The following is a 13,491-nucleotide window of genomic DNA, read 5'->3' on the forward strand; positions in this document are numbered from 1 at the left end:
TGAATGCACCTGAATCCCCAGGAGACAAGGGGGAAGCCTGGAGCCCACCGAAACAGAGCAATTAGCTGAGTTAGAATGACAAGAGTCACACACATGCACGCAAATACACACACACACATTTACACACTTAAGCACTGTGTCCATACCTTTAGGGAATATTGCTTTGAGATTTCGACCTCACCGCTCCTTAAAAAAAAAAAAAATACAGTCCTCATTCTGACCGAACACAGCTCTTCCCTTCAGTCTGACCTTGAAGCAAGTTTTCACATAAAAAATGTATCATTTATGTCCTCAGTGGTCAGGTGTACATCTCCACACTCTACAGCCATCTGTAAATAACTGAAATCTAAACAATGGCATTACTTTTTACACGGCAACGTTTCAAGTGAAAACAAATCGTTTTAGCATTTTCATTCAATAAAAGTCCGAAAACAATGTACTCTTCATGTTGGGCCACTAGTAGGTGCTGTTGCTTGTTTTTGTAATCAAACATGTGTGCGTTCAGAGAACAATACGATATTAACATTAACAATAGTTGGATTGTTTTTATAGTGATTGTAAACTATATAACTACAAAGTCCCGGGAGAAAATGGACTGGGGGACACGACACTGGAGGCCGCCATTCTGTTTGTTGTCCATCTACTCACACTATTTACTACTAGCTGTGGTGCACAAGCATATTACAAACATCTCCGCAGTCTCCACAGAAATGGAGCCCAAGTGTTTCAGGAAGTGGACAACACAGTCGGCGCCTCATCAAAAAGTTCCACCTTGAGCGTTATTCTCAAAAAGTTGCATTTTTAGTGACTCCAAACACTGTTTTTGTGTGAATTGGAGGCCAAAACACAATGAAAGTTCTGCGTTTTTACTTCAAAATGTTGCTTAAATAGGACCTCAGCTCACACCTTAACGCTGCACCGCTCAAGGTGCAGGCTGCATGCGGCACGCTGTAATGCTGTAGCACGCTGTAATGGTGTTGCACACTGTAATGGCGTTGCACACTGTAACGGCATTGCACGCTGTAATCGCGTAGCATGCTATAATGGTGTAGCACGCTGGGATGGCGCAGCATGTGGCTAACTGTAAGCATTTTTTTTAATGAAGGCAAAGAATTGATGACATTCTAGCAGCAGAGGACAATATAATTGACCTACTGACAACAAGCAGGCAAATATTGCAATTGTAGGACTCTCTCAGTTGGTGGCGGTTAATGCACCAACTGAGACCAACTTTGCTAACCACCAAAAAAAACCCAACTCAAAAGAAAACTAATCAAAGTACAGTTCATGGCTGCTTTCAGGAAAGTTACACACAAGTTGTGTGACGAACACCTGAAGTAGTCATGAGATTTGCTTTTGTTGAGGTAAATAACAAGCCAGTGTGCTTTCTTTGAAGAAAGAGTCCATTTCATAAATGTTCAAATCTCCAGCGCCACCCTGACAGCTGTCACAAAGACTTCCAAACGTTGACTCTCGACCAAGCAGCAATATAAGAAAAAGACAGAATATGCAGTCTCACTGGAAATCTCCGTGGTCAACCAACTGGTTTGAGATTCAGCTGTAAAGAAAATGACAGGATCGCAGCGTCGGAGGCCTTTCACTGAGGGAGAGTAAAAGTATTTTCTGAGCATTTGGTCCCTTTTTGTTGTGTTTAACAAAGTTGAGATCACCCGGCAGATGTTTGAACCGCAGCTTTAAGGTTCGACCCTCAGCAGATGTGTGTAAAACATTTTTTTCTACACGAATTGTTCATGAAATTGACTGACGACCTTGATCAAACGCACTTTATCCTGGCCCATTGACAAGTCCACCGATGTGTCGCTTTTTTTGATAGCAGATGAAATTCTTTCTCTCTTGATACTGACTGGTCAAACAAGAGGAAAATACATTTGTTTGGCACACATGGAGTTTTTTCCAGGGTTCAGGGAGAGAGATTGATTCGGGGGGGGGGGGGGGGGGGGGGGATTGGTGTCAATTACCCCCGACGGGGCTCCATCCATAGTAGAACAGAAAGAGAGCTCGTTACGATACTGAGAAAAGGAGATGCATTTCCCGACTTGTCTGCGTACCGTCGTCTTCTTCACCAAGAACTGCTCTGCTGCTTCGAAATCAAAGGAGGTGAACTGAAAACCACGAAGGGTAAAGTGGTTCCCTACATTAGAGACTACACTCCCAACCGTTTCACGCCTCGGCTGAGCAGAGGCATCGTATCGGAGAAGTTTGTGGATTTGAGCCTTCACTGCGTAGAGTATGCATTCTTATTATGTAATGATGAGAAGTTGGCAGACAGACAGCAACTAAGCACTTCAATTCCCCAAATCTGAAGCTCCGGGGAAACACCAAATTGCAGCCTGTCTTGGCAAATGATGTTCCTGCATTCATAGAGAAGCGTTCTCTTTATCGAAACCAGCTTGGTGACAATAATTTTTGCACACTTTCCCAAACCTACTTTCACAGGTCAGTCAATGGCACCGGCGTCTCACTTGGACCTGCTCTCTCTGTTCATTTGGATGAACTTGCCAGTGAGTCATTTTAATGAGCTACAGCCGGTCGCCTCAGTGATTAAAATGGTGGAAAATCCATACAACACTGATATGACTGATGTTTCACAGCACTGTGAGAGGTTTGGTGTTTCAAAGGAAAAATGTTTCTGTAAGAGCTGATTGAATTACGGAAAAAAAATTCATGCTGTAAAGCAGAAGCATTCGGATGAATCCACGCCCACTTTCTGGATGCAATCCATACCCGCCACTCACAATCACCCTACGTGCAAAGATCTTGACCTGTTCTGGATCAACCTACGTGTTCGAGAGTGGCTTTTCAATGATGGGAGTAATCATCTCTCTCAGTGACAAGCACCTCTGTGACTGTCTGCAGCAACATCGACATTCCAGTCAGACTGGAGGCGATTAAAGCGAAGACGCAGATCCAAGTCTCACGTTAGGTGGCTAAAACATTTTTCATCTCATTTTCAGTGTCATGTGCTTAAGCAAAATGACGCTGAAAATGAGAATATGTTTTTTGATTTTCATTATTCTTTTTTGATGTATTTACAGACGAGCTAGATCAAGTTCAGCCTGTCATGAAACCATGCACTAGATGTCCTTTTTACAATTTATCTCTGAGACACTCTCATTTTAATCTCATCCTACCCGTTTTTCCGTGTGAAGAAATGTGGCCCATGAGCAATGTTAGGTTTAGTAGTCCTGCCTTAAAACACAATCATAACTCACATTGTCAAGTTTTTCCTTTAGATGGCTGCAGTTTTGTCCACATGGTTCAGAATGTATTCAAACTGATGTCTAAGCTGGTGTCACACACACACACACACACACACACACACACACACACACACACACACACACACACACACACACACACACACACACACACACACACACACACACACACACACACACACACACACACCTACTTCCATTAATTGCATTAATTTCCTGAGATTGACTACAAATTCAATCATAGCTACAACTTGCTCACCCATAGCCTTAACTCATCGATTCCTCCCAGCAGGTCTGGGAAACATTTTCCTTCTGATTTTTTTTTCTGTTGAATTTATGATAAGAAGATACAAGTGCAGTATAAACAGGACAAAAGTATGAATTTTCTACATATTATGCTTTTCTTTGTAATTATGGAAGTGTAAAGGAGACCATTTGAAATTAAAAATCTATATTTATGACAGGTGCAGAATATGTATATAACAACCTATCATATTTCAAATTAAGAAAGGGATACCATCATAGTTTAAGCCCTAATCCTTACCACAACTTTACAGCAGCTCCCCTCAGAAATACATACATTTCTTGATGTTTGTTGTGAGGGAGTAAACAGATGTTGGCCCCCACAACAGATACAGACACACACAAATGTCCTGACACCAACTGAATTGTAGCCAATATGCTTTCTCGGCAATGAGGAAATTTGGCCGTCCGTTTGTGGGCTTCGTGTTCAGGTGTGACGTGTCTCAAAAATAGCCTCTTTAATAAGTGTAATTTCTGTCCTCTATGATTATTTACTTGAAGCGTTGACAAGCTTGACAAATAGTGAGACACCCAAGCAGCTTTAGAAAAATAAGCCCTGTCATTTCCTCTTTGGCAAAAACACCTTTAAATACAGTTGCGGATGCTCACTGTGGCAGTTTCTGGAATAGAAAAAGCAATAAAAAGGCACAGGAGAAAAGATAAAATGACATAAACATCTACAAATTGGCCATAATTACAAAGTTGAAGACTATTAAACTGAGTGAGCAATACGATTTAGAAGTGAATTCAATATTTCCTCTGTTTCTGATATCCCTGAGGAGTTTGCAGTCATAGCGTTTTTATTCAAACTCAGACTAATCACTCATTAAAAAAGCTCAGCACTTTGGGATGCAGCCTAATTGTTGTGTTGTTATTTGTGGTGAATAGCCCATCTGCTGACTTTATGTAGCCAAGTTAATTGACTGAAAACAGTCTGAATTACATAAGCATAATTTATCCGGCTCAACAGAACATTTTGGACACCGTTCGTTGATCTTGATGTGCACATTTAAATCAAATGACATTACTGCAATTTCACTACATCGTAGATTCGAATCTGGGCTAAAACGTACTATTTACAGTTGAACAGCAAAGGAGGCAGCGGCTCACTGAAAGTGTAAAGGCTGTTCTTACCAACAAGACAGTCCTTCCAATATATTAAGACAACTTTGCGGAAATGCACAGGTTCTGTCTTTGTGTAGGAAGCAGAAACACTGCGACTGAGCATGCACATCATGGTCATAGGCAATAGTTCTTCTGTACATACAATGTTTGTGTACTCGCCATTGTTTATGTTTATAGGGTATTGTTTTCTGTGCTTTTGGCTTCATTACAAAAACAAACATCAGCCACCACTCGCCCAACATGAAAATGACATTGCTTTCAGAATTTCTACCATTGTCATGTAAATAGACATCAGTTTCAAAATATTGTGATCTAAATGCGAAACGCCAAAACGATGCATTTTCACTCAAAACACTGCGTAAACGGGGCCTTACTGCAGCAATATAGACTCAAAACCGAGGTGATAGATGGCTTTAAACTCAACTAATTATCTGTATGGTGCATATGTGCTCCAATACATACTTTGCACGTTCAGTGAGGCATATCTTGGAAAGCAAGTCAACAGGAAGTCCATGCCCATACTTAAAACCGTGCATACATTCACAGGTCATCACAGCTGTTGGCACAAACTCCCGGAACCCCGCCGAGCAGCTGCGACATGAAACGTAGCTTTTCAAACCTACAAACACTGCCAAGTGCAATTGGTAGATTTCCCAATGAACTTGAAGTGAGGAGGAGAATGTTTTCCATCGCTGAACATGACACAGTGCAGCTGTGTGCCAGTGAACACCATTCAGCTCCTCCACAACACGGCTGTTCAAAGAGCTGCAGGCTCTGTCTGGGGATTTAGGGTAGCCACCAGCACAGCTTAAATCTTATTTTTTTTTAAATGTCCACTGACTGCCTCTCAAGCTGCAGTGCAGTATGTGGCGACTTCCTAGAGACGGGGTCATCCAATAACACTATTTATTGATTTGTTCAGCAATTTAGGAGCCACCAAAAAAATGGATTTCTGCGTCAGAGGGTGACATTTTTGAGATATGTATTGAATCTGACAGTTGGATTCTCATGCTACCCTTCTGCACGAACATACAAATATGACCAAGGACAGAATAAGCTGTTTCGGGTGCTCTTGTGTAGTCTAAAAGTAATGTAAGAGATTGTAGAGGGTGGTGAAGTAGTGGCTCTAATTGCCAGCTCAGGAAGATAAACTGCCACAAATATGTCATCAACCATCAAGCAACATTTCAAGGTGAAAGAACTTGACAGAGAGGGAGAGAAAGCCAGCACAAATTCATGAGAAATAAGCCAAGTGAGACAATAGTAAAAGGACTGATGAAACCTCACTCAGCACAGCAACAAAAGGAGCTCTGCATGATCCCAACACTTTCACTACCAACTCAGGTGAATAAAACCGCCATTCAGTATCTTAGTCATCGCTCATTAGCACCCTTCCCACCTGCTGGCATTGATTTTAACCTGTGTGTTATTACACCGAAGCCACAGATTAGTCCCGAGAAATGAGAAATGTGAGAATGGGTACGAGGCCCACTGAGGTGCTTGTGGGGAAAGAGGGCCCTTATTAGAGTGGTTCTTTGTGCTCCACCACTGCAGCTGAAGGGGAGCAGAAAGGACACACTGTCAGGCACACTGCCGCCACTAATCGCCAGCACTACCAATACTGCCTCAAACCAGAGGCTGATTAAAGATCTACAGGAGAGAGGGAGTCTTTGGTATTTGTGCCACTAATTAGTTACTTTCTAAATCAATCATTAGTCTCAAAAATAATGAGTGAGTACGGCTGGCTGTTATAAGAATGTCCTACCTGAGATATAAAGTGCAGTGTGACTAAAATAGATATTCCTAATAAGGTGTAATATTCCTGTTCTGTGCTACCAGTTGAAAGAGAATCAACAAAGCATGGCAGAAACAACAGGTACACCCCCCCCCCCCCTCACTTGTTTACTGACAATCCTGTTTTCTCATTTACCTCTGCCAGAAAAAAATAAACCACATGAAATTAAAGTTGGGCTTTTTGAGCTTCCTCCCATATTCACGCGCACCTTTTTAAAAAATTATTCCGCTTAATTAGGCACAATGTGAAATGCATCCAAGCTGTTCCCATTTCAGAGAAATCTGAGTTTCTTGATTTCCAAGTGAACAGAATTCTGTATTGCAGCCTCAAAAGTCACAAAATCAAGGACTCACTTGAGCGGGTAACACATATAGAAGAGCTACAACAATTGAATTTTAAATAAAACAACTTACCACTGTCCGCAATTGAGAAGTAAAAGACGTCGTTCGTTGCACTATCGCCATCCCTCAGAACATAGCATATGTTCATATCATCAATATCAGCTGGAAAAGATGAGACAGTTTTCATAAATATCCACACTTACTAAACAATACATCAGGTAGGAACATATGTTGATTTACTCTCTAGACCATTTGTCAGTGAATCTTCCTAAACATGGCTTTAGAAGACAAAGTGAAGCTGTTTGATGAATCGTCCACACTGATAGCATCAGGGGAATTTGAAAGAAGAAACCGACTGGAGGAAAAAGTGCTGTATATCTATTAGACTCCTGGATGACACTGAACATTAAGAATAGTTTGACTCTTGGGGGCTCTATCACAGCTGTCTGTTTGCTATCCTGATAGCTTGACAAGATTTTTTTCATTTTACTGGATCTAGAAGATTGGGAAGTTTACACTTGTGCCGCCTTCAATATTTGATGTCAAAATAACTCTCTTCAAAGGGACCAATGCACAAAAATGCAAAGCCAAGATCTCCAAATGCCCTGGAGATAGTGTCTTTATTTACTGTCTGTTTGCTCTTGTGAGAACTCTTGAAATATTGAACGGGCCTCTGGGGGAAAGCATCTCACAGTGGCTCAGTAAATAAAAGCAGAGAACACATGGACACAGATTGTACACTAATGCTATCACCCTGATATTCAACATTTACCAACACACTCCTGTTATCTGTTTGAGATGTAAGTCTGTCAGGCTCTGGGTTATTTAGAAATCTGATGATTTTTCGGGAGCCAAACTATGTTTTTTTTCTCCCCTTGACATGTTTGCATGATCATATTGTTTCTCATCATGCCTCCAATTCTCTATTTCTCCACTTACAACAGTGAAATACATAAGGTTTTGCTTGAGAAACATGATTCTCCAGTGAGATCGGGTCAGCCTGAGGCAGTAGCACACTTCATCTGAGTCAATAGGCACTCTCTTGAGTGAAAGAAAAACCTTTTCAGGCTGAACACAGCATTTTTTTAATTCTTTTTCAAAGAATCTGATGGGGAGTGCATTTAGCAGAGTGAGTAAATGTAAAGTGAGCTTTAACTGGCATGAAATACCAGTGATAATTTAAAGAAAATGTTGCTGTAACAAATTAGAAATTCAGTAGGATGCCAAAATAAAGTGTTAGAGAGCAGCTCCCTTACCTTGTGTGAAGGTGGTGATAGTCGCATTTCCCCTGTCAAAGTTGATTAGATAGCCATGTTCTGGGGCTACGGTAATCCGAAAGGTCACAGTGTCCTGGATGCTGTCTCTGTCCTCTGCTTTAAGGGTCTTACTGGTGATCACAAACCCCAGGTGACCGGAATCGAGAACCCGCAATGTTGGGGCACCTTTATTAACTATAATCTGTGGCACCCCGTTGTCTACGGGGAGGACGGTAATTTTTATGACTTGGGGCTTTCGAGTCTCAAACACTGTGTCAGGAAACACATAGAAGTCTGTGTGAGTGCCATCGGTGACTGTGACGGAGAAACTGTCCACTGAACTCTCGGTGCCATCATGCTTGTAGCTGATCAGGTTCTCATTCAGGTCCTGCTTCGTGAAGGAGGTGACGGCTCGAGTGTTGTTAAAGAGCAGGCGACCATGAACCGGAACCTGAGTGACCGTGAATTTCAGGAGTCCGTCAGCAGTGTCCCTGTCCTCCACAGTTAGCTCAAAGGGCGTGATGAGTTTATTTTCCCCCTCCGTCACCGCCAGGCCGGTTACTGTCACCACAGGCTTTTTATTGTCTACATCTGCAATGGAGATGCGGAAGGTGCGGAAAATGGGGTTGTAGCCATCAGTCACTTCGAACTCGAAGCTATCCATTTTCACCTCGTCGTCAGCAGTGTGGATGTAGTAGATTTTGTTCCCGGCCAGCTGGAGCTGTGTGAAGGATGAGATGGGCATCCCGGGTGTGTCGGTGCACTCTAGGTGACCCCTCATGGGCGCTCGGGTGATTGTGAAAACCAAATGTTCATCTGGACTGTTCAGGTCGCTGGTACTGAGGAGATCTGTGGTCAAAGTCACTCTGCCTCCTTCTTTAAGCGACACGCCTTTACTGACCACATCAGGGAAAACCATGTCAATGCCGCCCACCGTGACGTAGAAGTATCTGTCAATCAAAGGGTTAATGCCATCCGTCACATCAAATTTGATGAGGTCTCGAATTCCTTCTTGTCCATTGTGAATGTAAATGACTAAACCCTGATCCACTTCATTTTGTGTGAAATTCATCCCAACTGTAATATTCTGCATTGCTCCAGAAGGCGTGGTTCTCTGTAAATACCCCTGAGCAGGGCCATAGCGAATGATATAAGTGAGCAGGCTGTCCTCGGAGTCCAGATCCGTGGCCTTTAAAACATTGCTATTGATGACTTTCACATCACCTATCTCAATTTCAAGGCCGTCATTGATTGCCATCCTCGGAGTTTCATCATCCACGGGGATAATCATAACTATCACTGTCTTCTCCACACTGAACCTGCCGTCTGTGAGAACAATATTGAAGCTGTCCTCTGTGGTCTCTGAGTCATCGTGCTCGTACACAATGCTGGAGGCCTCCCTGATCTGATCCAAGGTGAAGTTAGACACTGGGACGGTGCCGGTGGTGAGCTGATTGAGAATAAATCCGTGCTTCGGGGGTTTGGAGATGAAGAACGTGAGCTGATCAGAGGGGAGATCTGCATCAGCGCCGTTCAGAATGGGAGTGTCAATGACTATGTTCATGCCCTCCATAACTACAAACTCTCTCATGTAAATCTCTGGCTTTTCATCATTAGAGGGGATTATGGAGATAGGAAAAAAGTGCCTTTCAGAGAAATTGATGCCATCAGAGCATCTGAACGTAAATCTGTCCTCCACTGGCTCGACTCCTTTGTGAATGCTTTGAACGTAGTAAATGTGATTCTGTCTGATGTCCTTGATGGTGAAAGCACTAATAGCTGTCCCGGACCTGGATTTCTCAGAGCCTGGAGCTGGAGAGATATTTTCCACGTAACCTGAAGTTGGCTGTACGATGATCGTACAGAGGAGGTCGTCATCGAGCGTGTCAACGTCACTCGCGCTTATATGAAGAATCTGAATGACATTCTTCTCTCCCTCTGAAACTGTGAACTGGGGTCCGACGAAGACCTCCGGGGCCTGGCTATCCAGAGGAAGAATAGTCACGTGCACTCTGACACCTGTGATCTTATTTCCTCCTACAGTCCACTCATCAGACATGTCCGTCAGCGTGAGATTGAAATAGTCCTCCTTTGTGCTGAGGCCGACCTCTCCGCTGGTGTGAGCATACACGACAAAGCCGTTAATGATATCAGCCTGGGTGAACGTGGCAGATGGAACACCTTTGACCAGGATTTCGCCGAATGAAGGCGGATCTTCAACGATAAAGGTCAAACGGAAGTCGTCTGTGTCTTCATCCCTTCCCTGAATAACATTGCTTGTTATTTCTGTCGCCCCATTTTCCAGCACGTCGATATAGGAGCCAATAGTGCCAGCTGGGAGGCTGATAGTTGGAGTCTCGTCGTCAACCGGCTTCACACTAATCTTTATTGTTATCGGGACAATGTGTATACCATCACTGACATCTATTTGTATTGAGTCTGCGGTTGACTCGTCTCCATTATGAATGTAGGAAATCATACCGTTACCAATATCCTGCAGGGTGAAAGTATTTCCTTTTGACATGTCAGTGAAAGTAAACTGGATCTGGCCGTGAAGCGGTGGCTGAGTAATAGTGAATGTTATCTTTTCACTATCTGTGTCTGTGTCTGAGGTGTCCAACTCAGCTCTTGTTAAGATGTGTCTGCCACGTTCTAGCACAGTAAACCCAGAGTTTGTTATCTCAGGTGGCTTGTTGTCAACCGGCTGTAGAAATATTGTGAAAATACCTTCTATGCTATTTCTAGAAATATCCTCTACTGTGTACCTAAACTGCAACACGTGCGGGGTGATTCCAAGCTCCAGGTCAGGTGGTTTGTAGGCAATTTTATGGTGATTAATTTGTGCTTGAGTGAACGTCGTGACTTCTGTGTTGGGCTTTTCGGTTAAAACCAGTGCTCCCAGTGCAACAGCGCTGTTCTCGTCGGTGTCAGTCGGTGGCTGCATGATTGTGAATTTGAGATCACGATCCTCCGAGTCAAGGTCAGTGTAGCGCAGGAATTTCTTTCGGAAGTAAGTAAGCTGATACTCATGCACAGTCATTTGCAGGGTCGTGCCGGGGTAGAGTTCAGGCGGGAGGTCGTCAACAGGAAGAATTTTGATGATGAACGAGCTCTCGCTCGACTGATTCGGAGGGTCGTTGTCGTCTTGAACTCGAAAGACAAACTGATCCATGACTGTGCCGGTGCTGTGGGGCCCGATGTGCTTGTAAAACAGTTTACCGTCGGTGACGTCCTGCTGCAGCCACTCACTGACCACTTTCTCATACATTTCATCCACTGTATTAAACTTCCAGGTGGACGGGTCCTCGGGGGCCTCAGACTGACGCAGCATCACCTGACCCACGGTGGAAAACGGAGGCTCGACAGTAAATCTTATGGTGGAGTCCTCCGAGTCGATGTCTGCTGCGCTTAGCATTAGCGAGGAGATTGGCATCATTTGATTTTTGAACAAAATCAAACCGGTGTTGGCATTTATTATGGGCGGCTCATCGTCCGTCGGTACGACAGTGATGGGAAATAGAAACTCCACCTCATTTGTGCCATCTGTCATTCTGAAAATAATATTATCACTGTATGTGTCACTGCCGTCATGTTGATAGATGACTACTCCAGAGTCCAGGTCAGCTGGGGTGAAAAATTTCCTCCTCGTGCCCACAACAGTTAACTCTCCATGCCTCAATCCATCAATAACAGTAATTCTGACTTTTTCCAGATTGTCCTCGTCGCTGATCTCCAAATTCTGTGAACTAGACAAAGGCCTGGACTGACCCTCGTACAGTAACTGCCCCGTGTTTCTGGTAACAACAGGGGCCAAGGTGTTCATGGGCTTAACAACAATCATGAAAGCAAAAGGGTCTGACACAGCCCCGTCTGTGTCCACAACCTCGAACTCAATCTGGAAAATCCGCTCAGTGTCTGCGTCCACAGCAGGGGGTTTGTATGCAATTTTCAGCTCTTTGAGGTCTCCTTGGTAAAATGAGGTTATTGGTAAATTCCTATCATCTGTGCTCACTATGTAGCCCTCCTCGAAGGACAGGGGGGACGTGATGTTGAAAATTAATTCGTCTGGATTAGACTCAACATCCTCTGCTGCCAACATATCCATGGTTATTGCTGTCATGACAAATTGGTCGATTTCCATCATCATCATTGCAACAAAGCTGGGTTTAGGAGGCGTGTTGTCCTCTCCCTCTTTAATTCTCACCAAAATCTGGAAAAACTCCTGCTTGAGCAAATTGCCTTCCTTATCATGCAGTTCCACAAGCATGGGTATATAATCTCTGTTGGGGGACTTCAAAGCAAAAGTGTGCTGATAGTGTGTGTTCATTTTAATAAATTCATCACAGTCCACCATTGTTCCCAGGCTGTCCTCATCCACAAGTCTGCCATACCTGGGGAGCACGTTCCCACTGGAGAGGGAGGCTATTCTGCACTGCTGTGTACTCCTGTCATAGGTGAACTCCAGAATCTTCCTATCAATGGGATTACTTGTGCCAAGCAGTCTCTCCACCGTGAGGGGCATGTTTTTAGTCAGCACCTCCAACTGTGTGAAAACTACCTCCACCTCCATCATGAAGGGGATTATAATTGTATCCGCCTGGGTGTCATACCTGAGCTGCAGCCTCACTCTGTCCCTCGGGGGACTCCTGGAGCCAAAGTGAGAGTACTTCACGTCGTTGGGTCCAAATTCACACGGAAACTTTTTGGGAGACAGGTGTCCGGGCTTTTGGGACAGCGGGTCGTTATCCAGGACTGTGATGCTGCATCGATCACCGGGCTGAACCTGGATCACCAGATCGTTGATGGGATCGATGAAGGTTGATCTCCCGAAAGGCACACGGATCCCATTATTGGCGACCAATATGGTGTCCTCTGACAGCTCGGACCTCAGGGCGTATGATAATCCATAGCTGTCCGAAACCTGTGAGAACGCGTCACCTGTCAAAAGCGCTGCGAGCAGAAACAAGGCGGCGCAGGTCCCGTGCAGATGCGGGGAGATAATCCAAGCCATTTGGAGAGCGGAGACGCACGGGAGACCAACTTTACGCGTATGAGCCTTTGCATGGGGAGGGGGGAAAAAATGAAAGAAAAGAAATAATCCAAAGACAAAAGAGAAACGCGCACCACCGCGGTTAAAGTTGCAGGAGTGCAAAGTCGGAGCTGGATGAATTTACGCACGTATGCGCGCCGAGGTGCACCATTCTCTCCAAGCAGCTGTGCACTGACTGATAACCTAAACTTCATACTCCTGCTCTGCCGGAGTAACGCGGAGTCACGCCCTCCTCTCAGCCAATTGGCGGATTCCTCCGCTGGAATGCGTTTGTCAGGTTTTAAATGGAGCTGCCTTGTGTCATTCTGGGCAGTGAAAACGGAGCCCGGTAGGATGTAGCGTCAACTCGGATAGGCAAAAAAGAAAAGAGGGTAGAGGGTAT

At 44.2% G+C, this 13,491-nt stretch overlaps 1 protein-coding gene across 1 annotated transcript in view; it reads right to left on the bottom strand.

The window, feature by feature from the left end:
- Window positions 1-13,070, bottom strand: part of frem2b (FRAS1 related extracellular matrix 2b) — a gene marked incomplete at its 5' end in the record, with an annotated part of 65,788 nt that extends 52,718 nt beyond the window's left edge. Inside the window, 2 exons of the mRNA XM_080512859.1 lie at window positions 6,876-6,965; window positions 8,060-13,070. Coding sequence (XP_080368985.1) covers window positions 6,876-6,965; window positions 8,060-13,070 — 5,101 coding nt within the window. The remainder of the gene's footprint in view (window positions 1-6,875; window positions 6,966-8,059) is intronic.
- Between the last annotated feature and the right edge of the window lie 421 nt (window positions 13,071-13,491).

Source organism: Blennius ocellaris (assembly GCF_963422515.1).
Source record: "Blennius ocellaris genome assembly, chromosome: 2".
NCBI classification, from domain to species: Eukaryota; Metazoa; Chordata; class Actinopteri; order Blenniiformes; family Blenniidae; genus Blennius; species Blennius ocellaris.